This window comes from Larimichthys crocea, chromosome XIX, assembly GCF_000972845.2.
Source record: "Larimichthys crocea isolate SSNF chromosome XIX, L_crocea_2.0, whole genome shotgun sequence".
Taxonomy (NCBI): Eukaryota; Metazoa; Chordata; class Actinopteri; family Sciaenidae; genus Larimichthys; species Larimichthys crocea.
Genome location: NC_040029.1, coordinates 8,826,426 through 8,853,429, shown reverse-complemented (window position 1 = coordinate 8,853,429; position 27,004 = coordinate 8,826,426). Strand labels below are relative to the sequence as shown.

General features: G+C 41.0%; 2 protein-coding genes across 3 annotated transcripts in view; both read right to left on the bottom strand.

The window, feature by feature from the left end:
• Nucleotides 1-10,299, bottom strand: part of ptgfrnb (prostaglandin F2 receptor inhibitor b) — a 67,245-nt gene extending 56,946 nt beyond the window's left edge. The window contains exon 1 of the mRNA XM_027291583.1: nt 9,830-10,299. The gene's annotated coding sequence lies outside the window, so the exon portion shown is untranslated. The remainder of the gene's footprint in view (nt 1-9,829) is intronic.
• LOC104931475 (uncharacterized) lies at nt 1,205-26,975 on the bottom strand. Of its 2 annotated transcripts, none has more exons than XM_027291608.1 (9): nt 26,897-26,975; nt 8,684-8,771; nt 4,042-4,326; nt 3,779-3,852; nt 3,311-3,491; nt 3,058-3,120; nt 2,867-2,944; nt 2,262-2,503; nt 1,205-2,164 (listed from the first exon to the last, which is right to left on the bottom strand). In XM_027291608.1, the coding sequence occupies exons 1-9, from the start codon at nt 26,930-26,932 to the stop codon at nt 2,075-2,077; spliced, it is 1,137 nt and encodes a 378-aa protein (XP_027147409.1). In that variant the 5' UTR covers nt 26,933-26,975; the 3' UTR covers nt 1,205-2,074. The 2 variants fall into 2 exon arrangements, with proteins under 2 accessions (XP_027147409.1, XP_027147410.1); XM_027291609.1 differs by lacking the exon at nt 26,897-26,975 and adding an exon at nt 9,743-9,877.
• Between the last annotated feature and the right edge of the window lie 29 nt (nt 26,976-27,004).

Sequence of the window (27,004 nt, the reverse complement as noted above, 5' to 3'; positions counted from 1 at the left end):
TTGATATGAAGCTGCAGCATCATCTAGTGGAGATAATGAGGCAATACAGACTTAAAAGCAATGAAATTAAAAAAAAAAAGGTTGATGTTTAACTTTTCCCATGTACATTTTTTAAGGCAATTCAGGCAGATCAGTAGCAACATGCACTAAAAAGTGAAGTCATACCCTTAAATAGACACAAAGACAGTGCTGCAAGTCTGGGTGCTTGTTCTTATGCAGCGAGGTTGTGCTCGCACGTCTTAACACAGATTTGTTCTCAGTGTGATGTGTTGATTCTCACGGGTCAACGCGTTCTCAAACTGGGGCCACAGAGAGAGTCACAACATGTAACCGGGCTTTAAGAGATGAGTCGAGAAGAAACGCATTCCCGCAAGTTTGAACAGAAAGTTATCAGGGAAGTCCTTGTGTTGAAAAAATCTTATTCGATTTTGTTGTATTTTATTGTTTTCACTGTTCCTTTATTGTTTGCAGTTTGGTACACCGAAAGGACTGTTGTAAAGGGCTGTATAATTAAAGTACATTTACATTTGTGTTGACCTTTGTGTTGAATGGGGGTCAAATAAGCCAAATTTAGGTAGGTGCATCTTATTTCCATGTTATATTATCTTTACAATCTTCCAGAATATCTGAGATTTCTCACAACTCTGTAACCTCCCTCCTTGTTTTTGGTCTGGGTTGCTCTGGCGCTGTACAAATCATCAAACCGCAGCATTTATGTCTAAAACTGAACGTGGTTACATAACAATAAAGGCAGAAAAAGAAAATATTTAAATGTATAAAACAAAAAAATGAGAAGCTGCAAAAAATGTCTTTTTTGATAAATGTTGTAATTTTCTGTTGCTACGAAGCTGCAAGAACAGGAAGAAAACACACACACACACACACACACACACACACACACACAGCAGATAATCATCTTGCACTAAGTAAGTAGCTCAGCACACGGCGAATACGTTTAAAAAACCACAAACACATTTTCAGCAAAAAGAGCTGTATCCTGTATATGTGACACACACACACACACACACACACACACACACACGGAGCTGCAGCGCTGCAGAGATGAAGATGACGCGGTTTGAAACGATCCGTTTTCGTCTGCTCGCATTTCATTAGACGCGTCACGGCTTCCACCACTCATTTTAAGACTACACAAACAGATAGTTTCCAGTTAAAGTGTCAGCTGAAGAACTTTGACTTATTGCAGTTGTTATTACATTTATTTTTATTATAAATTCACATCACAAATACAAAAAAAAAAGATCACAAAGGTCGGCAGTGACATGCATATAGAACAGTTTGTATGTTTTGTACATTATAAAAGCTGCTGTGAAGTTTGAAAACGCTGCAAACGACATTCTTTTCAAAATACAGTAGAAAATAAGTAAAAAGTCAAATATGCACAGTGCTTTAAAACAGCTTCAGTAAATAACAAAAGCACAGATCTCCTTTTTTTTTGCACACAAACTAAAATAAGACACGCTGAAGGCTCTGTGCAGGCTGCCGTGTTTTTCTGGGGCCGCAGGGCACTCAACCTTCTGGCGCGATTTAAAAATCCAACCATGAAAAACAAAACAGCTGCACTGTGGATTGGGTTTAGGTGCAAAGAGATGCTGAGTGCTCTGAACAGTAGTTTGAGATTGTAGTCTGTCAAAAAAACAAAGATTTGCTTCTCAACCCAGAGAGAAGAGAAGGAGGTCGCTCTTCTCTACAGAGTTTAAAAGTGAATATTAAACAAGGTAGTCTTGAGAAAAAGGACAGATATTTATAACTATATAAGATTATAATGACTAAAGAACCCATGTGGGGCAAGTTTGCTTCATGTGTGTTAATTAGATCAAAGATTATGATGATCTATAGTTTGAGTTCAGCTTTAACAAACAAACAGCTTTTACTTTTTCATGATTAGAAATCACGGCAGATCAGATAATCATCTATTTCCTGAGTCGGTTTGGATGGATTAATCATCTGCGGTAAAAACATTGAGAGATGGAGAGAAGAGAGGAGGAGAGCAGGTTGTAAAAACAAAAAAAAGGAGGGGTGATAACGCCTGAACTTCAACACTCACATGGTGTCACACTCTCTGAGTTTTGGGACCTTTCTTCCTGGGCTGAGGAAGAGGAGGCGGCTGCTCGTCATCGACGCTATCAGGCACTTTGGGGAGCTGAAGGGGAAGCGATAAAGTGTGTGGATCAGATGCAACGCTGGTATCCGGCTGCACTTTGGTGCTTAAGAGAAAAAGAAAAAAATGTTTCACTCACACTCAGTCCTTGTCTTCTGGGGCTGGGCTCAGGCTGACCGTTGGGGTCGGGGGCCCTGGGACGCGTGTTGTGCTGCTGTTTCTTGCGAGGCTGGCGAGGACCGGTGTGGCCGGCCGGCTGCTGCTGCTGCTGGTGATGGTGGTGGTGATGCTGATTGGGTGGATGATTATGTTGGTGATGATGATGTTGCTGCTGTTGTTGTTGGTTAGGATTGGTCCAACCCAAACGAAGCTCCTCCTCATCTGTTTAGAAAGCATAGGTCAGACTGGATTATTTACATTTATATTTATCAAAGATCCTCAATGAATAATGTTTGACTACTACCAAAATGTGACATTTCATAGGATACATAAGATGTTTGTGAATTCAACAAAATAAAAGTATGTGATCTGCAAAACCTCGTGACTATAATTCATGCATAAAATAAAACAATACCGGGCCGGACATAGAGCCTTGGGGAATCCCACAAATAACCGTCAAGTACACAACTCAACAACTGCTTCCTCTGAAGCTGTCATTATCGTGTTGTCGTTAAAAAAAAAGTCTGTAAATCAATTTTTTGGGGGCATTTTATTTGACTAAAAACAAACAAAAACACCCTTTACCCTTCAGTTGCACACGTTTTTTCCGTCTGTTGTGGATGCAGCAAATAATGACGATGAGAATTAGCAACACGACAACACCTGATGAGGAATGGACAAGAAACAATAATTTGTTTAACACGTGTAAAACAGAACAATCCTTCAATCATCAGTACAGTATGTTGTAAGGAAAGTACAAGGGAGAACAAACCCACCTGCTCCACCACCCACAATAATCCAGATGTTAATTCCGAATAGTTCTTCAGGAAAAGTGATCCCTTAAAAAGGAAAAAGGAGTTCAACTTCTTCAGTAAACATTGATTACATGCATTTTCGTGATAGCCTTCAGATTAAAGAGTTCTAATAAGCATCATGTTTAATGCTCAGCAATTCTCACCAGTACTGTCCTGTTATTTCCGTCATAAGTCATTGTTTACATCAGGCCTGTAACCAAATGATAGTACTCACCGGACGAAAAGCAGCTTTGTGTAACAGGGTCACTCTTCTGAGAGCTGGCCTTGTTGGAAACCTCACAACGAAAAGAAACTGTTTCCACATCTTCTGCTTTAAATACCAGAATCGAATCTTTCTCCTTTTTCTCTGACGGCTTATCATTCTTAAACCATGCAAACTGGATGCCTTTGGGGTCCTGGGGAAAAATACCACAAATGGATGGATTATGTAGACTTTCAAGAGCAACAGAAAAGACCTGGAGTAAAAAAAAAAAAAAACCTTGCAGGACAATTTAAACTTGACAAATTCAGGACGAGAACACAAAGTTGTTTATCATTTAGTTCTCAAAAGCAAAATGACGAATGTTGCTGCTGCTCACAGCGTTTGGATTTAGGGGAGAGGAAAAGTAGACAACAGACCATCGAGGGTGAGCATGTGCTGCTTTGTAAATATGTTTGTCATATTTTATACATTTGTTCTCACCTTAACCGTGCAGGTAACTTTGACAGAAGTAGGTTTAGGACATGTAATAGTCACTGTCGGCTTCGGGACACGATCTGAGTGAAGTAGATTTGATCAGATCAAACATGACATCATGACAAACAAAGCAGGAAAATATACATAAAGTGAACTCTAAAATAGTTATTTATATTATCAATGTGAACATAGATAAGGTAACACTGATGCACAGTATGATATATATCAAAATGTACTTGAATAAATAAAGTACATTTCTTGTTACCTACCCAGTACACACAAATGTATCGTTTGCAGTTTTGGTACTGCCTCTCCATTTAAAGTAAAAACCTCAGGGGTGTACAGCCCTTCACTGCTTTTGTTCACTTTTGTCAGCTTCAAAGATCCATTGGCAAAAATATCCTTCCTCTTCATCGCTCTGTCTCGTATGCTGTCGTAGATCTTGGATGCGTCGTGCTTCCATGACAAACGTTCTGATTTTTGCAGTTCGTGGTTCAGCGGCACAATGAAGTCCTCGTTCGTTGTAGCATAGTGGCTACAACTGTCCGTCGAATCTGTTGAGCAGAAAGAGAGGTGAAGAATTTAGGACAATCAGCTGGCACTCAATCACAAGACTGATGAATACTGTGAAATGTTTGTGCATGCCAACTCAAGCTTAAGGCTCATTAGTGAAGTCGAGTGGCCTTAGCGTTCACTACACCCCAAACATGACAACAGGAGTCGGATGGAACGAACAAATGTAGACTTTCTTTTGGAAGTGAAAAGAGGATGACTGGTGGTGCTACAGGAAAGGTCGGTGTTGATCCTCTGAGGACTACGAATGTTCTTTCCAGACTTTATAACAAAAGTAGTTGTCAAGAAGTCACAATGGTTTAAAGCTGAGGGATCGATGGTGTTCCCAAACCCAATATATATTTCAGATCTACACTGCAACACATAAGTCAATATCAGTATCAAAGCAACACGAGGCTGCCAACATTAAGATACAGTGATTGCAGTTCACAAATCCACAGTGATTAAAAGACACATGCAAACATTTGTACCTGATCTTCCGTAACTTGAGGAGACAAGGAGACTATCCAACGCCATACATCGAGCCCTAGTCTTTAAAAGTTTTAAAGATCATCCATGTACTAATAATCAAGGTACCCCTCACTCTTTCAGCTCAACAAATATTTTACCGTGATTAATTTGGTCAAAAGCTTCGGAAACATCCAAGAAAGACATAAAGATTTTAGAGTTACGTCTTCTATGCTTCCTAACATCTTCCGCAAAATTGACTGTCACTGTGTGTATTCTTGATTGAAGTCGGATCAGCCAGACCAACTGGGGTGTAATGACTAGTATGTCATGGAGTAACAATCCAGAAAAACATACAGCAAGTAACACTGACATCCTACAGCAACCATCAGACTGTCTGCTGTTCCATCATTGGTAGAAACCAATAATTCCCCTGTAATGCTTTCTCCGTAGTTCAGCATGAACATTATTCTGCTGAGGCCTTTTGAGATACAATGCATACAATGTGATATGTATGTATAGTATGTATAATGTGGCTAGTTCTACGTGAAACTCACCAAGAAACGTTGGATTGGAAACATGTTTCCATTAGTCTATGACTAAGGCTTATTTCAGATGTATAGGCAGGAATGGTTGGAAGTGTTTGTTAATTTCTAAATGAGCGCCACGGTTTCTACAGTGCAAGTTGAAATGTTGCACAATTTCCAGCATGACCTGTTTCCTCTGAGTAACCTCTTTTTTGGTTGTTTTTCTTAAGAATTCACAGACTGTGAAGCCTCCAATGTCAGCTGGGCTGGTGAGGATAAGCGGTTACGGGAAAATGAATTATTGCTTGTTTGGATTCATTTACTGGCTATTTAGAAAGTGTACTTGAGTCTACTTTCCTTTTTCACACACGTTTTGTTTTTACTTTAATCATCTTTGAACTACGTGTGCGTACATGACATCTGAAACTGTCCAAAGTCTGTGAGGTGAAACTTTGCAGCCATCCTTGCACAGATCATTTCACCATATCGTGTGCATTATATCCTGTCGTCTGCACTCAGACCACAGTCACACACAGCAAAACAAACATTGGTGTCCAATCTTTATTTCAATGCACTAAAAGTTGAAGATCTAAAGGCTGAAGTGGCCAATTCTGCAAATTCTTAAATTGAAATATCTAAAAAATTTACACATGTATGCATGTTTAATAAAATATAAAGCGAAACCAAGGTTTCTCACTTCTCAGTCGGCCAGTTTGTCACACCGTTTCATTTTCTGTGAAGTCAGCCCACAGGAAATGACTGGTTTATCATGAGCTAGAGTGTTATTTTTCCATCCAATAATGAATAAACATATCTGGTGGTTTTTCGTGTTCGACACCTCGCTGCCTTTTCAATAAGCAAACTGGAGCATTGTTTTGCAGATGAGGCAACATGTCTCTCTTCTTTTAGAGACAAGTCCCAAAACCGAACTAGTTCATGTTTGTTTCTATTTTTAATGACCTGAGTTTGATTTGTTTGATTTGCAATCAAATTTTGCAGTTGCTGGCCTCAAGTCTCGTGGTTAAACCTTGACCTGAACTTCCCTGTTTTCACAGTTTTCTGTTGTCACATTGGTGTTCGCTCTGCTTGAACAACTTCGTGAACTGCTTCCCATCCTGCTTTCACCGCCATTTCTTTTACTCTTCCGCACTTGGTGGTCTTGACAGGCCTTGAAATGAAATCCCGAGTCCTCTTTGTTTTAAGACTGAGACAAGACCGAGCTAAAATGCAATCAATTCTGAGACAAGACCTTCAAAAAGTGGTTTTGAGTGTTACACACTGCTGTTGTTAAAAAACCACAGTCCACACCGACATGACATCATTACTTTAACTAGATCTCCTCTCTTTGAGTGAGACTAAACTAGTTTAATTGCTTTTTTAACTCTTTGTAAAACACACTTCATTCGAAACGACTTCTGAAGAATCAGAAGGATTGTAAGCTTTGGATGTGTCTGAGTAAAAACAGAAGAGGAGTAGAGGCTGAAACCATTGGCCTAAATGTGATGACGATGGCCGTTGGGTTCCAAGAATGGTCTTGTCACATTGTTCCAACAATCTAATCCATCGAGTTGGCTTTCCCTGAAAACCAATCACCAATGGACCAGTTGAGGACTGGAAGGCCCCCTTGAAGGTTTCTCCACCGGAAGGCGAACTTTCATGTTTTATGTCACATTGGGGCAACCACAAATGTTCAACATGGAAACCAGATCGTTAAAATTCTGATCTCCGATTGGCTCGGTACCATTTCTAGCATCAGCCCCCTTCTTTGTCATACTATATCTGAACGATCACATACTGCTGAAGGTGGCAGTGGGCAAGCCATAAAAACAGAAAAGTTAAGACACTGACTGTCTTTGCTTTTTCCATAGTGTGACATCAAACCGGGAAATTATGCAATACTTACTCATGTACATGTTGGTGAATGGAAAGAAGCAACAACTTGACATCTCAAAAAGGGGAAACTTCACCTTAAAGATAACAGACTGCTCACATTTAAAAGCCAAATTTTTACCAACAACGATTAGTGTACTTCAGATATACTGGTTTTAACGTAATTGTGACTTTTTGGCAGTTTTGACAACGAGAAAACCCAGGATTAGTACGAGCTGTATTTATTATCTTGACGTAGTTGTGATCACGAGAAACAACTTTCACAACTATGTTGGGATAAAGATCTTAAAAACAGGAACACATCTATTTGATATGAAGAGTTAAACCACTAATTAGATTAGAGGATTATTTTCACTATTGCAACGGCAGAGCAAATTCCAGGAAGCAACAGACAAATGTGTGAAGGCTTCGTGTTCATCACATTATCACACCTTCAGTTCAACCAAGCCAACGTCAACTTTGACATTTTAAAATCAGACAAGCAAGATCCTGAAACAGTTTTAACAGAATTATATTTTATCATTTGATTTCATTATATCAACTATAGATCATTACAGAGTTTTTACACTTGAGAGACCAAAAAGAAAAAAGGTGTACTTGATTTAATCTGAGGTTTTCCGCCCTCCATGTTTTATGTGTATTGTATGTACATTTATTTGTAGTATAATTATGTCTTTCAATCACATTATTCAGTAGCTGCTTTCTGTTCGTCCTCTGTCACCTCATTTTAGACCAATATTACCACATCAGCAGTGTGTTTCTGTTTGAGCTAACCTTCATGATGTCTATCGTCTAACTCAGATATATTTCGGGGGAGAGGTTTCAACATTCGCCCGCAATCACACAACATGACTTTTTCGATAAAGTAACGGCTGTTGTCCTCAGTGCAGCAGTGACGAATCAACTTCACAGATTTAGAAAACAGCTTTTTGTTTTTGTCTAGTCTATTTTCGTTTTTTGAGATTTTTTTGGAAATAAAAGTCACAAAGTCAAACTTAAAGGATCAATCCAGTGTTCTTACGTATTTGAGCCCAATTAACAAATACAGTACTTGTGTACTTGTAGAGTTTGAATCCGTTTTTCTACTTGAAACTGAAATAAATGTAAATATTAAAGCACGTTAAATATATAAAACACTACGGCATGCATTAAAAAAAGATTAACAACAAATATCCAGGTTTTAAGACTCTATTATATATAGATATTAAAGTAAAGTAGAAGTAAAACATGTATTCAGATTTTTAAAAGAAAGTAAAGTAGAAGTAAAACATGTATTCAGATTTTTAAAAGAGGTTTCGTTTGTTTAAAAGAGGTTTTGCTCTAAGAACGAAAGTCTAAAATCTGGTGCTGATGGAGAACCTACAAAATGCCAACTGGATCATTTACAAGTCAAACTTTATGACAGTGAGGACTATAATCTATAATCTATCTATATATGTGTTATATAATATAAATAAGTGTAATTGTACAGTACCCGCAGAGGCGAAGAAGGAGCAGCAGAGCAGGAGCGCAGTGACGGGGGCGACAGCAGCCATCTTCATCATCCTCCTCACCATGTTCAGCTAAAAAGAAGAGCGGAGGCTTTCCATTATCAAGGTTATTTCCTGTCAGAGCAGTCAGATCTTCATGTGTGTGTCTGTGTGTCTGTGTGTTATGGTTTTGTAAAGGAAGTGATCCAGGAGGCCCGCCGCCCGCCGCCCCCCTCAATTCTACTTTCATAGTCAAAAACACAAAACGAGCAAAGTTATTGTCAAATCTAGAGAAATTCAGAGAGAGAGATGAGCTTTATAAAACATAAACATCACCTCCAGTTAAAGATTATTAAAATACAAACTCAAACATTTTTGGCTGTTTTAGACTCACTTGTTATGTCAGCTCAGACCCTAAAAATCTCAAATTATGACCCGACTCTCTGACTTTCTAAATGTCACTGCATGCCGTCCTTTGATTCAGACGGTTTACATCACTGACGGAAGTTTTTCATCTGCACTGGCTGTTTGAAACCTAAAAAAACAGAAAGCGTCTACAATTCAACTCAACTCTTTATTTATAAAGCACATTTAAAAACAACTGAGGTTGACCAAAGTGCTGTTAATACATATAATACATATAATGCCATAATTACAAAAAGTTAAGATAAATGCTAAGATACTTAAACTCGGTTAAAAGCCAGGGAGAAACATTGTGTTTTTCGGCACCACAAAGGCTCGGTCACCTTTGGTTTTTAGTTTTATTTTGATGATGATCTCAGAGTTGTGGCTCTGGTCACCGCCAATTCAAACACAGTCAAAATAAATTACACTTAATCAGAAAGAAAATCACGAGTTTATAGGATTAAATTCAAACTTTCGTCTGCCAGTCCATCACTAAAGATTGGTATAAATAAATAACCTGAAGGAGAAAAAAAGGCAGCGCACTAAAAGACATTTGCTTTTCTTTTGCCTGAAATAAATAATCTGGCAAATTCTCCAGACAACAGCAGGTAACTGTCAAAACACTGCAACAAGTTTGGAAGCTCGGATCTACTTCTTACCTTGAGATGTTGACTTGATGAAATGTCAGACCACCACCATCACTACAACCCTTTCCTGCAACCAAATACAAAATTAAATAGGGTGTTTGTGTGTGTGTGTGTGTGTGTGTGTGTGTGCCCTGGTTTGTCTTTTGATTGTCTGTTTCTACTGTGACACTACATGAACGCAGGGGGAAATGGGCAGACCCATATTTAGCTTGTGGTTTTCCCATCATCTCTGAGCCATGCTTTGTTTCTTGCAAAGCTTGTTTAGTCATTTTTAAATTGAAGCATAATGGGGAAGTGTTGGTGATGACAACACAAAGATCGCACTGACGCTGAAAAGATGACGTAAAAAAAGCAGAATCATGAGGAGTTCAACGTCTCTGTTGAAGTGAAGTAACCTCGGCCGAAGATGGAAAAATGTAGAAATATGTAGTTTCTGTAAAACAGTGGGCGCTGTCAGTGTGGTGACTGTGAGATCATGTACCAAAAAACAAGTTCAGGTTTATTGGAACTGTAACAATGTGCAACAGTGACGGCTAGAAGACAAAACGGGTACTGCAGTCTAAATTCCCAGGTCCCATTCCATTTAGAGTCAGTCTCTGCTACAATAAACAGAACTGAATCTTAATTAGTATGATTGTAACCCCGGATGAATCTGTTGGCAGAGGTGTGTACAGAGCGAGAGAGAGGAACTGGACCTCTGGACAGAGCCTACTTCTGGATAAATTTCTCTGGCACGTTGGTGCCAGTTACAGTTTTTGGTCTCTATTCCGTTTCACATCCTCCGGTAGTTTTACTCTTCTTTCAGGTCCGGTTTTACTACCTTGCATTTGTTCCTTATTGTCCCATAGATGTCTGTATCTTTGCATGTACACAGGTGAAACAGTGTAGTAGTGTAAGAACAGATGCAAAGGCCGGAGAGTGAATGATATTTCTAAGGTTATAAGGACCAGAATGACGATGCTTTCTTTTTCCTGTGGGTACAGTAGGTGGCGCTGTATAATTCTCCAGGGCACTAGTAAGATGCTGCTGGTGTCAGGTGTTCTCTGGCCGCTGTGGTGCAAAGTTGTTTGGAAAAAAAAGCATCACTGTAGCATCATGGACTCAATGCCAGACGCAATGTAACCGGGCCAAAGCAGCCTCGGTTAAATTATTATTTAGATCTATTAGACAACCTGACTTTCACCCAAAGATTTACTAGTTAGTTCACAGGTATTTCATAATGGGTCCACACAAATTAAAGTCAGACACCACCTTACGTGGACCTTTATTTTGAAATAACAATGGAATGGACCTCGCATTGTTTTATGCGAGACTGATAGTCACAACATAGACTAAGCTCCTTTAACACACGTTTTATGATGTGTGATGTGAAAACTGCTTCTTTCATTTCCTCAATTTTCCAGTTTTTGTGCCTCACATACTGTAAACACACTTCTGTTCCCGTTTTTTTTTAAAAGATCTAAGACTTCTTTTATGCACACAGCAAGTGTGTTGAAATCAGTGCAAGTGAGCTCAACAACTTGAGTATGTTCATTTTACTCCCACACATCGTCTCCAATGTAGTTTCTGAGAATTTGAAACCGGCCTCATTGCCACAGTAACCACCTTCACCTGAGAGCAGCTCATGCAGCGTTAGTCAGAGATGCCTGACAAGTGACAAGTCCATCTAAGGGCAATTCTGAGATTTATTACAAAATACATTAAATATGTTGGAAATAGTTGCTGAAAACATGTGAAACGACTTTGGTTTTTCCTCATTTTCAGTCTCAGGATTTTGTGGGCGGTCCTTAAAGGGTGGCTCGATGACACGCTGAGGCCACCCTGAGCAGAGAGATAGAGATCATCTCAGCTCAGAGTGTTTCAAAGTTACTCATGCCATTTTCTCAACTCCTCTGAGGTCACAGTCCTGGAGCTGAGGATTCATTTTTACCTGATTTCATAAACTTGTCGATATTTGTAATCATTCAAATCTGGCTGGGTGGTCTGACAAACAGAACACATATTTTATTCTGACTTTACACAGACTTTAACAGATGAATCCCGGTTTTCACAGGACCAGACAGATGGCAACTGTCGTGTAATAGTTTGGACGAGGCAAGGCACATTTTGTTATAGACACAAAGACATGCTGACCAGATCCTGAGACTCGTTGCCTCATGTTGCCAGGATCTCTACAGAAAACATCCCAGCTCTCTCACGGCCTGCATACTCATCAGACATGTCACCCACTGAGCTCGTTTAAAATGCATCGGAGTGTCGGCGTGGAGGTGGCCAAAGTTCCACAGGCCACAATCAACAACCTCATTAAATCACCCCAGAACCTGATTTTGAATGCTAATGTCGCCCTGTGTCTGCTGAATGTGTAAATAGGTAGGAGCTGTTTGCTGCTAACGGTGAGGCTTTATTAAAGGTGATAGGACCAAACGAGCTTGAGACCAAACGATGAATTAATACAGCTTTAATGTATCACAGTGGATAAATAATGAGCTCGGCTGTTATACACACAAATATATATATATATATATACACACTGTGATGGGTGTTCAACGTGTCACTGGCCACAAACACCCACAGAGGAAGGTGTGACAGCAGTCAGTTGAAAAGGACTTTTTATAATTTTTAACCCTCTGTGCACTCCTGAAATCAAAACAATGAGCCAAAAGAGGCCAAAGAGCTCCTTAAAGCTGAATTCTCTGTGAGTAACCCCTCACACATCACAGATAGTCACTGCTTTCCCTCACTAAGCCATCTCGGTCGATTAAATCTCTAATGACTCAACTGTATTTGATACCTCAGTGCTCTAATGTTACTCATCTGCTATCACAAGCACTATAAATGCACAGGTCTGATTAAGAAGTAGCCTCATGTTTGTGCCCTCTGTGCATAATAAGGAACTGCATGAAGAACCACGAAGCAGTGAGGGTTTGGAAACTGTCCACAGGGTGGCACCGTAACATTTCACGTCCGTGTAGTACAACCCATCTTTTAAACTATTAATGTATTAATGAGTGTCAGTTTAAATACTGAAATACAAACGTGGGATCATTAAGTTCACAATGTCACGTCCTTTAATGAGTAATCTGTATTTTCTGTAAATGACACAATGGAACGTTTCACAGACATTAAAATCCTTTAATAGCATCAGGAAGTGATGACAAATATCCGTCAGCCACTTATAGTTTTATACATATATATATATATAGTTTCCTGGGGATTTCCTGTCTGTATCACTGATTAAACTTTTAAATTAAGTAACTGATTGCTCTTAACATTTTCCTTCTCCGCTTTATGCATCATCCATACATGTCGAATGTGAAAAACCAATATGTGATAATGAATCGAACCAAGAACCTTCTTCTTCTTCTTCTATGAAGATTCTAGTTTTTGTAAACTCCTTACACACTTTTTCTTTCAATAAGGTCTTTACTAGACACAATAGTGAGTTATTTTGTATATAAAATAAATATATATATGTATAAATCTCTGGTGTGCTTCCATAGTAAACAAAATATTGATCTTTATGAAATTTCGATAATTTAAAGACAATCTGTTAAGATCAGATTTTTTCATTCATTTCTAAGCGAGTTAGAAGGAAAAGAAACGAATATGTTCAACTGGAATCGTGTATTTTTAAAGCCACACAGCTGGTAGATACGTAGATATCTTTGAAATATTCTTTTTAATTAAATAAGTTTAATTTAATCAGTGTGTGTATAAATGTTCTATAAACTCGATAAACAAGGCGACTTTTCAAAAAGGGGGAAGCAGGTAGCTACGAGCCAATCAGATGTGGTGATGGAGTAAGGACAGGCTGACACAGATGACCCTCTTCTGTTAAATGGGCCTTTATAAATAGAGCAGTTATTTTTCCACTGCTCTGATCCAACACGACAAGACACGACACAAACCCTTCAGATAACTCGGCTTCCAATCGCAAACCTCCGCGTTTAACCTCGGGCAGCCAATCAGAGAGCTTCGGATGACTTCGCCGTCATATCCGAATGCTCTCGATAACGGCAGCCAATCAGATATTTGAACGCACTGCGTCAAACGAAACGATGTGATGAGGATACGGCGGCCCTGGCGACCCTGACCTCCGACCTCATGGGTTTGGACGAGACACGTCATCTGAGATACAAAGCCTCAATCAAAACTGAGGCTTGTAACCGATGTTTTGCACGTTTAAAGCTCGTGTTTCACAACAAACGGTGTCAAATACGCTGATAGAAAATATAAAAGTCAGTGGGATCAGGTGGGATCTAAACTCTGACCTTCATGACTTGTCTAACATCCAGGCGATGGCTCTGTTAAGGTCACTTCACATCATGAGTTCAGAGGCGATCTTTGTTTCAGCTTAATCAAAGTCAAATCAAGATCTTAAACTTTCATTTTTCTTGTGTACGTTTGCTTTTGACTCTCACATTAATATGCACGTCCTCGGCTTGCATATCCGTTATCTGTTTGCAAGATGTCCCCCGGCTACATCGGAAGCACAGTTCGCCTTCACCCTAAGAGGCTAAATTGTGGTCAGACTACAGAGTGACTTACTAATGGGTCTGAACATCAGTATCTATTGTTCCATGGTAGTTCAAGATGAGTCAACAAAAGGCTGTGTACAGTTTTCTAAATGAAAGCTGAAATCAGGGTGTAACTCTCAGACTCTGTTGTACTCTCCAAGTGAGCAGGAAATCTTTTTATAGCCTCCGTGTGACGACACAATATTGTATCAATGGAAAGAATGCCTGCTGTGTTCTAATGACGGCCGGTGATAAGGACATTTAGTCATGCATTTAGTAGCCTGCGCTGTCTGCAGCGTACCTCCTGTAATCCTCTCTGGAAGTCACAGCAGGACAGCGGGGTAACTGATCACCGACACTTGTTGCAGATTCTTTGTGGCTTAGCTACCGTCTGTCAGAGGCTCACACATCTGTCTGGTTTACATCACGGGAGATTGTCCGCCTCACACGGGTTCAGTCAGAGAAAACAAACTGATTATTATTTCATCACGTGAAGAAAATGAGGGTGAGCAAGGAGCTGCTCAGTGGCTGCCAGAGCCTGAACAATATGGGACAGGATGTCAACTAAAAAATTGGTTAACAATGCACGAGAGCTGCTTCTTCTCTTTTATCTTTTACCCTTGCAGTGCCCTCTGCTGGATAAATACTGCAGTGATAACAATATATTACCACAAGCAGAGAGGAGGAGAAATATCAGATAATATATATGCACAACTGCCTAACTAAGGATAGCCCTGAATAGGCTCAAGGTTTTGGGCTTTTGGGCAATCCTGTCATGCAAAATTATACTTTGTGTGAACCTCACAGCATGTAAAGTAAGAGAAAATGGATTTCTTGCAGTAATCTGCATGATTTTTTTCCCCCCTGAATCTGTGTTTGTTTGACAGGAGACGGGCAGTAACACTAATGGAAAGCTAATATTAGCAGATGAGCTTTGAGAAAACACTCATCCGTGTTTGTCATCCTGTATTTTGTGCAAAACGGCAGATGGGCGCCAGTTGATTTGGGTTTCTATTTTTGGTGGATTGACAAGCGTGTCCAAAAATCCAGTGCACTGCATTTGTTATTTTTAGTAGTCCGCACGCCCAAGGCATTCCCAATTTGAGTGATTGTTGCCGGGTATCTCCGGGGAATGCCGCTGTTATGTGGCACTGGATCCGAGTGATTATTTCAGAGATGTAACAGCGATCAGGTGCTGCAGATTTTATTTCGGGGGGGGGCCCGGTTTCATTTGTTTTATGTGGTTTTACTGAAGAAGCATGATGCACATGCCAGGACTGAGTGCACTGGATTAGTGTTACAGCAGTAGCCCGCGGTGATTACTTCTGGCTATTGTGGTACATCAGAAGACTGGGTTACAAAGTCAGCTGAGTAACTTTAGTTGAAACATCAGTTGTGTTGGGTTTAAAATAACCTTTGGACGCCATCTATTGTGCCTTGGATTTGTGCCGTTTCATATTTAGTATGCTGTAGTTGGACAGATGAGGTGTGCTGGCTTTGTAGATTATTTCAGGAGATGTGACAGGTGGATGCCTCAGACGAGGTGTGCTGGGTGTGTTAGATTTGTGTTATTTTATGGGACGGTGTTCAGTCCTTTTGGTTTTCTGTGGAACTTCCCCGAGGAGGAAACTGTTTATCGCTTTCTGAGCAGAGCAGCAGCAGGGGGGGAGGATTCAGTGTCTTGCCCGAAGACACCTCAGCAGGTTGGATACAAAGAGTCATGGGATTAAGTCTGGATATCTCCAGGGTGTACACTATGACTTCTTCAACCACTGTGCTAGTGTGTACTCTCTGAAAAGGGCTTTAGCTTATAAGAACATTTAGTTTAAAAACCTTTTTTATGACATATGAAATCCACCAAAGAATTGAACGACAAACGGGCCTCGAATTGTCAAAACTTGTAGAACCTGAAATCGATGAGAAGACTTTTGGCTTTGAGGTCTGCAGGTTTTAAAAGGTATATTATGAATATTTTGACCACAAGTGGCGCTAATTCTGCAAAACCCTGGATTCTGTTTGAATAAAAGCCTTTTAAACATAGTGACTGGGTCTAGATTGTGAAACAGAATCTAATCTACATACTTCCTAAAGATACTGAGCTGGTAGGCCTGGTATTTTGGTGTGAAGGCAAGCCACAGTTGGTGGACACAGAAAGAAATGTAACAAGGTGTGAGGCAACGAAGAGGACTAAAAATATTCAGGAAATGGCTTCGAATATGTTTTATGATTAAATGTTTGTCAGGCTTCGATCACTGTGTTTGTTTTTGTCATTTCTTCCATGACTCTGGCTACTTTGGCCACAAGCTACAGTTCAGGATAAATATCAAAATGCGATATTATGCAGATGACACTTCTTTCACTCGATCTGACATCTCTCACACCTGAACTACTGCAACTTGCTGCTGGTTGATCGTCGTCTGAATGTGCAATCCGACCTGTGCGGCTCATCCAGAATGCAGCAGCCCAAGTTCTCCCAAGATTTATCCACACTCATGCTGGCTACCAGTGGCTGCTTGAATCTGGTACTTGTCTACCATGCTGCAAATGGCTCAGGCCCATCCTACATCCAGGACCCATGTAGAACATGATCAAACCATGCACCCCAGCCCACCCACTACACTCTGACAACACCCTCACTACAAGGGGGGATTTGAAGAACAATCCCAGCACGCTGTGCGTCAGCTGTCGAACAGTCAGACTGACATGCTCCCCTGCAGCCTGTAAACAGTCACTCCCTTCATCTTGTATTTTTCTCGCTGCTGTGGATTTAACACACACAAACCTGCGCCTCACACCTCCAGCTAAGTGAATTCTTTGTGTGCGCTGACATTAACAATCTAAATAACTCATTAAAAAAATGTTCGGCAGATTAAAATCAGCAGATTAAGGTGTATGTGGTCCGTGTTTCAATCGCAGCAGTCTTGTAATCACATTAGGTTCAGTGCATTAGTGCGCATACTGATGCAGCCATCGGGGGTGTTTTTCTGTAACCCTGCTCGGTGATGGATTAATGATCCATTTTAAAACTAAATATAGTAAATATAAGGTCAACTGGGTTATGATTAAAAATGATCTGCGTCACACACAGCACTTCTAGCACTACTCACCGGAGAAACATTTACATATTTACCACCACCACCACGACTGCTAAGGCTCTGTAACATTCAATAAAACCGGCCTACACCGCCTGGAGAAACCTTTAACCCACTTCCAAATTAGATTTCTCTAAATTTAATCTTCGCTTTAATGTCATTAGGGCGAGTTTTAAAAGGAGAAGTGTTGTGTCTTGGGTTGGTACTGCAGCCCAAAAGCCCATTTCAGATAAACACTGCTCTTAGACAGAGGCCTCTGGGGAAAAGCTAGTTGTAGGCTTCTCCACATAGCTGGCTATATCTGGAGAACAGAGGGACTAAGGGAAAGAGAGAATGCGTGTCAAGCTGCCAACAGCAGCAGTAAGCTTCCAGAGTAAACACAGCTGATGGGGCAAACCCTCCCTCCATCCCGCTTCACCCCTAAAATGCCCTTTTACTCGCTCTCTCTCAGTCTCCATCTATCTATCCGCCTCAACGTCGGCATCTTGTGTTACGAGCAGACTGAATACCAGCGTTATTAGCGGTAATGCAATCAATTAATATCTAATATCAGCGTCATTCACAGCTCTGTGCAGGATTAAAAGAAAGGAGGGTTGCTTAGGACGGGGCCTTTGTGAGTGAATATTTCCTCAACTCTTCCGTCTGTAAAATAACATCTGACACGTAGCGCCAAACAATCCCGCTGTATTTACAATATACTGTATATGTGATATACATTCATGATGGAGAGTTTTCCGGACATGCACAGTGGTTTCCTCAGAGAGAAATGATGAGTTTCTGTAGCTGTGAGGGTTCGTGCCACGTACATTACGTCCACGAGGGTTCATGTTCAGTTCAGATATTGTTTACCTATGCCTCGGTCACACTGAGTGGGAGTGTATAATCAGTAGACCTGCTTTGTTTCCATTAGCCTGCAGGGGGCAGCTCTATTGGTTGCAAAACGAGTCAGATTGAGTCGACTCCTGAGTTGATTTATTACCTCAGTGAACAGTTTCTAATGAGTTTATGGTCACAACCAATGGTAACAAGTCTTCTTCCATACAGCATGATGTTCATTTTGTATGTCATGATGGTTGCATCTAGAGTATAACACACGATAGGGGGCAGTCGGCTGCGTAGTGGGTTAAGCGGCCGCCCCATGTGTGGAGGCTATAGTCCTTGCTGCAGCTGGGCCCGGTTCGACGGCTAATTTACTGCGTGTCACTCCCCCTCTCTCTGCTTCCTGTCTATCTTCAGCTATACTATCAATAAAGGCATAAAAGGCCAAAAAAATAATGTAAAAAAAAAAAAAAACACACGATAAAGTAGTGAATGAATTAACTCGTTTTCAGTGAGTCCGTCCACAACCGGGCTCACAAAACTAAGATCAAACCGTCAAACTAGGCAGACTCGAGATTCTGTTACTGCGTATTTCTGGTCTCATATGTTAGCCGTAATGCGAGGAAATCAAATCCTGCTTTTGTCTAGACATGGTAGAGAGAACGGACTGAGATATATATTTGTTCTGAGTCCGAAAGAAAGAAATATTTTTGCAATGAGAACGTTCAGAATAGCTGCCTGCTCTGACCCATCCATGACACATTTAGATATTTAGTTTGCTCGATATTTTTCAGGTGTTTGCCAGGCATCGGCGAGTACTTATGGTCGGTTCACACGTTGCACATTGACACTCGTTAGCTCAGCTACAGTCCTGTAGTGTGACTTCAGCATTACGTGCCAGCGTACTTTGTGTGTACAAGGTGAGAATGAGATCTCATTCAAACAGACGAGAGCGGCGCGTGAAAAAACACTGAATGAGGCCACTACGGCGATGCAGCAGGGGTGCCGATGCAAATACGTGCAAGTGTGAACTCCTGGTAACATCATTTGTATGATGGTATATATCTCACAGGCATTACAATGAAAGATTAAATAACTTTAACAGTAATTACACAGTAATTTGGCCTTCAAAGTCAAAGATCGATTTTCCATTTTGCAACACTAAGACATCTACTTCCTACAAAAAGTAGCAAATTTCCCGGACAAATGGTTCACCCTCTGAGGAGCATGAACTCAATAACAATCCGTTCATTAGACTCACATTTGAATTGTGGCCTGAGAGTTCTGCTCGAGGAAAGGTCAGGTGGTCCCCAGTGTAATCAAGACTAATCCTCTGGTGTCCGTAAACATCCATTACAAGTTTCATGGGAACGTGCCTCGCAGAGTCAAAAGTCACATCTACATATTTTCAGTTTTCACGTATGTAACATGTATCTTTCTCTTCTGCCCGGAGGCATTGTCCGTTTTCTCGGGCCTGCCGTGGTTTTCTGTATCGGACCAGTTGTTTCTCTCACTCTGCATCTCCCTTCTCTCTTTCTAGTCTTAGGTCACAGCAGTCTGCTTTTATTTCACCATGTAAGGCTGCGGAGCTGAACCGGTCCCGGGACACAAAAAAAAAAGAAAGAAGAAAACTATTTTCTTGTGGAACATTTTCCAGCTGGAAATAAAAGTAGAAGATTATGAGAGTGCAACTGGATTAGTGAGACTAAATATATATATGTGTGTGTGTGTGTGTGTCCAGCAGATATCAGATAGACATGTTGTTTATACGATATGTTATTTATACGAACTGACTCTTCAGTTTGTAGATAATCGGTAAATTTACTATATACTGCAATTACATGATATTACACTAGTTTAGATACAGTGAAACTTGATACAAAAGTTGCTGTGATATTCCTGGTCAAAGGTTTTGCACCAAGCAAAAACTGCAGTTCCTCAAACGTCCACTTGAGGCTGGCTCCAGAAGTGAGTCAGTCTCCATAAGTCCCCATGTTTCACAGCAGAAATAAACATGTTTACAGCCTGGTACAAAAAACAGTTTTGGTCTCTGTAGCTAATTTCCCCGTTCATGACAACTGTACTGAGGGTGAATTTATATACAACTCACCTGTTCACATTATATTAAGGCTTAAAGTTATGCAGGATTAACAGCGTGGGTGCTGTCACAGATGGCTTATTTAAGGAGGATCTTTGCCGATTTTTAGATTAGCTGGGAGGCAGAAGAGGAAGGACTACCAGCATGGTGGCGGCCAGTGCCACAGATTTGGCGTCACGCATACATTGGACCAACCGACCAAGAGTGTTGTTGGCTAAAATCTTCATCCCTTTGGAGAAAGACGATATTTTAAATCATTTTTTTCTGATACTGCACTGCATGTCTTAAGTCAATACATCAATGTTTAGTTTCAGAAGACCACCTTAAGCTCTCTGGGACAATACAAACCTCGGTTTGTGAACCAATACAAAGACCTGAAACACACAGCCCTGACAGAAGACGTCCTTGGAATGAAACATGGTAATAATGACCCAACTAAAATGCCATTAACGCAGCATTTTATTCAATGTTGCACATCTGATATATTTCTGTATTATATGTAACACATTTTGTCCCGGTATATCTTCTATTCTCCTGCTTGTTGAAACAACATTTGTACCAGTGTGATTGTCTGTTTTCTGTCACACGCTTTTTATCTCCTACTCGAGCTGTCCCAAAGGGAGCTTCAACGTTTCATCTTATCTCTGGAAAAACACAGTTGCCATTAAGGGGAGTGATCGAAACATCTGCTTGTCCATGAACTCAGCCTTGCTTGAAATATGTATACACAGTAGAGCAGTGAGTAGGACTAACAACAAAGCTGGCTGCCCAGTATGTGACTGACAGCCTGTTTGCGTGCAGATTCTCCTTATAAGGCAGATGCAATGCTTTCTGGGTCACAGCAGGGGGGTTATTTATACTTTTTTCCAGAGTTTTTTGAACATCGCGTCGCTTTTGATTTGTCACAAGTGGAGGATGCTGTCCAGGACTTCACACACACATCGCCAAAGAAATAGATGCAGTAGATGGGATAGGCAGTAAGGTAGATAACAAAAATTAAATTTAGATGACAAAAACTATTTGTGAAATTATTTTGTCATTGCTGTTTCAACATCAGCATCCCGAAGGATCAATTCCCCGGCTCTTCACTGGTGTGCTCATGGCCAGACTGTATATTTAGAAGTGCTATCAGCTGTTCGTAGGCGCTACGCTCGTGCCAAGTGTCTATCAGGCTGCCTGGATAATGAAGACAATAGATGCTGTGCTGTGCCATGATAGTATTCGATGTATCCTGACCTGAGGCGGGCTGAATGAAGCCTGGTTGCTCAAACAAGCCATCTGTAACAGCACCCACCTGTCAATCAAAGCCTCCACGCTCTTAATCCTGCATAACTTTAAGCCTTAATATAACCTGAACAGGTGAGTTGTATATAAATTCACCCTCAGTACAGTTGTCATGAACGGGGAAATTAGCTACAGAGACCAAAACTGTTTTTTGTACCAGGCTGTGAACATGTTTATTTCTGCTGTGAAACATGGGGACTTATGGAGACTGACTCACTTCTGGAGCCAGCCTCAAGTGGACGTTTGAGGAACTGCAGTTTGTGGTTTCACTTCACAGCCACGAAGGGTTGCTGCTCGGTACGACGTAAGTCTTTCTCGTCCGCCGGGCTGAAACTACTGCGAAGCGCTGCACTGATTCCTGATTGATGCCAGAAATAAACAGTTCGACGCAGACATAAAACATCTAATATGACTCGTGAACGAGAGTTAACAGAATCGAATGATGAACTGTCTTTAACTTAACATTATTTCAAGTGCATACAGACGTTTTTAATCAGTGATGGGAAGCTTTAGGAACAGATCTGCGCTGTGGCGGCAGATGTTGGCCGCTGCATGTATAATTCAGCAGACCTGGACCGACATTGGTATCCCCGGTCTCTAAAAATCTTTTCTGGGATGTCCTGCCTCTCTCTCTCTCTCTCCCTCTCTCTCTCCCTCCCCCCTCACATTGTGTTTACAGCCTTGGAGAGCGCTGCATATCTGACATTTCTCTCTCAAACTCCAACCAGCTCTGTGCTCATCTGAAAAGGTAAGAGGCAGCATCCTCTACTGACGCAGCTGAACTCATTTTCTGTGATAACGGATGATATATGGAGATATTAAAGCTTAGGATTCATCGCAAGACTCAAACTAGTCATTAAAATGCGTCACGTATTATTATTTCTTTTGGGTTAATTGACTTGTTATGAACGGCTGAAGTTTAACTCGATTAGTCAACTAGTCTGATGAGCTCTTCGAGTAAGTGCCTGTGAGAATAAAAAGGAAAGGCTGCTCTGTGTTAAGACACACTCTGTGATTATTGTGTTTACTGTATGAGGACAGAGGGGCGATGGGGAGGAGGGGAGGATGGAAACTGGACTGAACCTCCCAGAGGGATAAACTCATCTCCACTTCTAACGTCGCCGTCCAAAGCACATGATTTTATTTTAGAGCTCTCGGGAGACAAATCAGCCGAATCTAAACAGGAGGTTTTATAAAGATGACAGGAGCATATCGACACCGATATCTCTGATATGAAACTTGTTTTCTAGGTACTCTCTTTCCTTTACTGGAAGCTAAAGTGTTTTATTAGAAGAATCAAGACTTTTCCTTCCTGGCAACACATATCTGTTCCTTTTCTTTATTCCACCTTAAGTATATGAAGCTACTTAGGCATGAAAATCTATGGTAACACTTGTTGCCCAAAGATTTGATATTAGTCGAACAAACGTAGAGACTTTTACACCTAGAACTATGTTTTTAAATGCAGAAATCATAGGTTTCTGTATTAAATTAAACTTTTTGAGTTTTATAAGAAAACAGGCTCATTTAAATGCGCTTTCATCAGCAGGTGGGTGACACTGACCATGCCCCACTTGCAATAATAGGTCAGCATCAGCATGGATCTGTCCTACATTTCCCGATTTTCTAATGATGGTGTCACGAGGAGTTGCTGCTTTAAAAAAATATTTCATAATCTCTACGGCAGAGCCACGGGAGGCTGTTCATTGGTGGTTTAAGAGATGTTTGTGTGTGTGTGAGGAAGCTACATCTGTGTGGAGCTCAAGACAGCAGCTACTGGTGCTGACACACGCTGATAAAACTCACACCCATGGCATGACTGGCATCTTAAAGACCACACACACACACACACACAGTGGTCCATATGTAACACACGAATCTGTGCGTCGGTAACTTTCAGATCCGACGACACGTCGGCTCCCCTCTGTTGCTCACACTGGAGGTATTTAGGCTCTTGGCAACGGCGGCTAACAACAGCTGATTGTGTTCATAAAAGTACAACACGGTCCTTTCAACAGGAGAGTTAACGGCACTTTTACGTGTGATAATAAACTTGATTTACGTGCAAGCTCATGAATGCCTCACACACAGTCGAGCTGAGATATAGATGCAACTACAGATGATCCAACAGAACAAAACTAAAGGTTTGGAGCTGAGGTCGGACGACCGGCGCTGACAGTGATAGGTCGAGGCACCTGCTCACAGGGTTAGTTCAGGGTATTTGAGGTGGGGTTGTACGAGGTACAGCGTGTTACAGACAGTGGATGGTGGTTGGCGTGCCCCCCAGTTTGGAGGACCAGCACAACCTCTGCTTTAACCTTGATGAAGTGTTCTTGCATTAATAGTTAAAGGGTAACTCAACCTGGAGTTTATATTCCTCAACTGGGAGAACAGCAGTTACATCGCTGTGTTCAAACCAGCCAGACTCCATTGACAAAAACAGTTATTTAGCCACCTGAAATTTTTATTTATTTATTTCAAACTCGACAATAAAAAACAAATAAAAGTCACCAGAACCGCCTTGATTCGTCTTCATGTCGTTCCGACAATCACCAGCTCTGGTTTGGTCGATATAAACTCGTAATCCACTGGGTTAGATGTGAAAATATTCTGTCCTGCTTCACATCTGATGTCTGCAAAAACCTTTTCTGGTGTGTGGTCCCAATTATTCACACAAATTCAGACACAAAAACACAAAAAAATCTGGTCCAGGTTGAGTTATCTCAAACTATAGTATGTGTACCTCTCTAGTGGTACATGCAGGAATTTAAAAACATATCATACAATCAAAATACTACAAAAATGTCAGATGAAAAAAGTCTATGAGATCGCTGGAATGCAAAAACAAGTTAAAGTTTTGTATTTCCTGTAATATTTTGTTTTCATATCAGCCTTATGAACGTAGCACACACATACCTCCTTCATAAGTTACGAGCTAAAGTGTGGCAGCGAGATAGTGAGCAGACGTAAAAATGAACAATGCAATTGTGGCTCCATATTATATTATAGTGGACTCGCATGACAACAGACCGGCCAGCTGTTTCTGAGTGGTCCTGTGAGACGTGCAGACAGACGGGAGAGAGGACAGTGTCAAGTGATGACAAAAAAAAATAAGAAAAGTTGATCTTTTTTGACGAGGCAGGGGTTTAAACTTGGCAGGAGATATGTGTGTCATGTGAGCCGGATGTTTACCCCCACTTAATTTCTCTTTGGTGGAAATGAGGATTACCTTTAGACGAGTTAAAGAGTGACAGCCCGTCTTCTGAAATGACTGACTCACTCACAGGATAACGTGGAGGACCAGTCACTCATGTGTCGTCAGTCAAACAGCACTGAGCTAATAATAATCCCAATTTAACCAGCAGGTGTCAAAGGTCAAAGCACCGCTCACTGATAAAGAGGAAGGTTGTGTCAGAGCTCCATTTATGACCTGTGGTGTTGAGCGATTCAGGGGCTGAGAGCCGGACAGAGGCCTCACAGTATGCCAGGCATCGTGGGTATTTATTGGTGAGGCACTAAATGTAAAGTCTCATAAAGAAGAATTCTGTTATTTGTTTAAGCCGGCACAGCCGAGTGCCTTAAAGTGCAGTTCAGCTAATGGCCACTAGATGTCTGGACTTTCTTCGACAGCGACTTAAAGAACTTTCACATTAAAACTGGATTTATTTATTGTTGTGACAATTGATACTACTTTATAGAGTTGTTACAGTGTTATAAAACATTTATGTATTTACACATCTGGCAGGAAGCTGCAAACTGTCTGGTCTGTCATTTAATTGATTGGTTAACTATTCTGATAATCGATTCATCATTTTGAGTCAAATTTTAGGAATACATGTCCAAATTCTCTGATTTCAGCTGTGGAAATGTGAATATGTTCTGGTTTCTTCAGTCCTCTGTGACAGTGAACTGAATATCTTTGGTCTGTGGACAAAAGGAGACATTAAACCACAAAGTTGCAGGCCAGAAAACCAAAACAACCCGCTGAAAGAGGCTAAAAACAAATCGTACAACCCATAACAAGGATTTCTACTTTCTACAGCTGCAGCATATGAACCTGTCAGGCTCTAAATACGACCTGTGTTTAGGTCAGTAGATATTTTAATGGACATACACAGAGGTTGTGGAAGTCTACAGGGAGAAGAAGTCAAACCTCAGACACTTCAGACACTTGAGGTCAGCAGTTAAGAGGTCTCAGAGCGGGCGTTATCCCGTCAGGTATGAGAAAGAGTGTGTGGGCTCAAGGTGTTAACATGTCGAGAGATAATGGGTGACGGAGGAAGATTGAAGGGTGAAACGATAAAAATAGACGTGTTGAAATGTCTGAAGAAGGCATCAAAGATGACTCGTGTTAGGAAATACAGCGTCTCAATGAACAGAAATCTAAACTGGACACTTTCCTTTAGTGCCTCCCTCAGGACAAACCTTCCACGCGGGATATTTAAAGCACAGATTAGCACGCCGACAACAACAGACGTCTCTAATACCGTAACAAGGCTCCAGGAATCCAAATCTGTCTCCTGCTTTTGTACTGTAGCATGTAATGAACCTCGGATCTCGTTAAAAATAGCCAAAGAACTTGGCAGAGCTGACGTACGGGTTGGTAAGATGTTCGCCGTTCGCGGGAGCCACTAATGTAAAAGCACGGTCACCTTGTCACAGTGACTTTGATCTCGGGAAAGTCGCAGATCAGATGACGAAAAAGGGATTGAGAGGAGTGTGGAGAGGCTGCAGGCTGCGTTTCTACTTTCATTAATCCAGACATGCAGCAGAGTGTGTGACACTGTTATATTACAGATCTTAATAATTTAAATCAAAAGTTCATTTATTAAGCTATAAAACAGCTTCACTTGGTCTGGAATGACCATTCGCTTCGCTTTGGTAGATACTGCTGTAACTTTTTATACTTTAATACTTTATATGTGATGGCTAAATCCAACACTCTGGACCTTTAAATTCATTTTAAACAATAAAGTTTTTTGGTAAACTGTAAAATATATAAACATTACTCCAGTTTCTATCACGTTTAAATGTTAAACACTTGTTTTCCAGTGTACATACATCATGTCACTGTCATTGTGTTGCTGCCACTCCTACTACAGTCGGTCTTAACACATCATCGGACCTCAGCTGGCGCCTCTGAGCAGCTTTCCTTATCGTCACACCATGTGGAGTGATACACAGAGGTCACACGAGAGTGGAGGATGCTGCTGAAATGAAGCTGTGAGAGTGACCGAACGATGATGAACTGTGTGTTTAATGTTTTTCTCGCTCCCTTTTTCACTAGAAGAGAAGAGAAGAGAAGAAAAGAAAGGAGAAGAGAAGAGTGAAGTCACCTGATCTCCACCGTCCTCACCTCCAGCAGCAGTTTCCCTGATTTCACCTCCTCCATCCAGCTCCATCCAGCTCCCCTCAGTCCAAACAGGCCCAGCAGCCTGACTGAACGTTCTCCTCCTTTAATCCA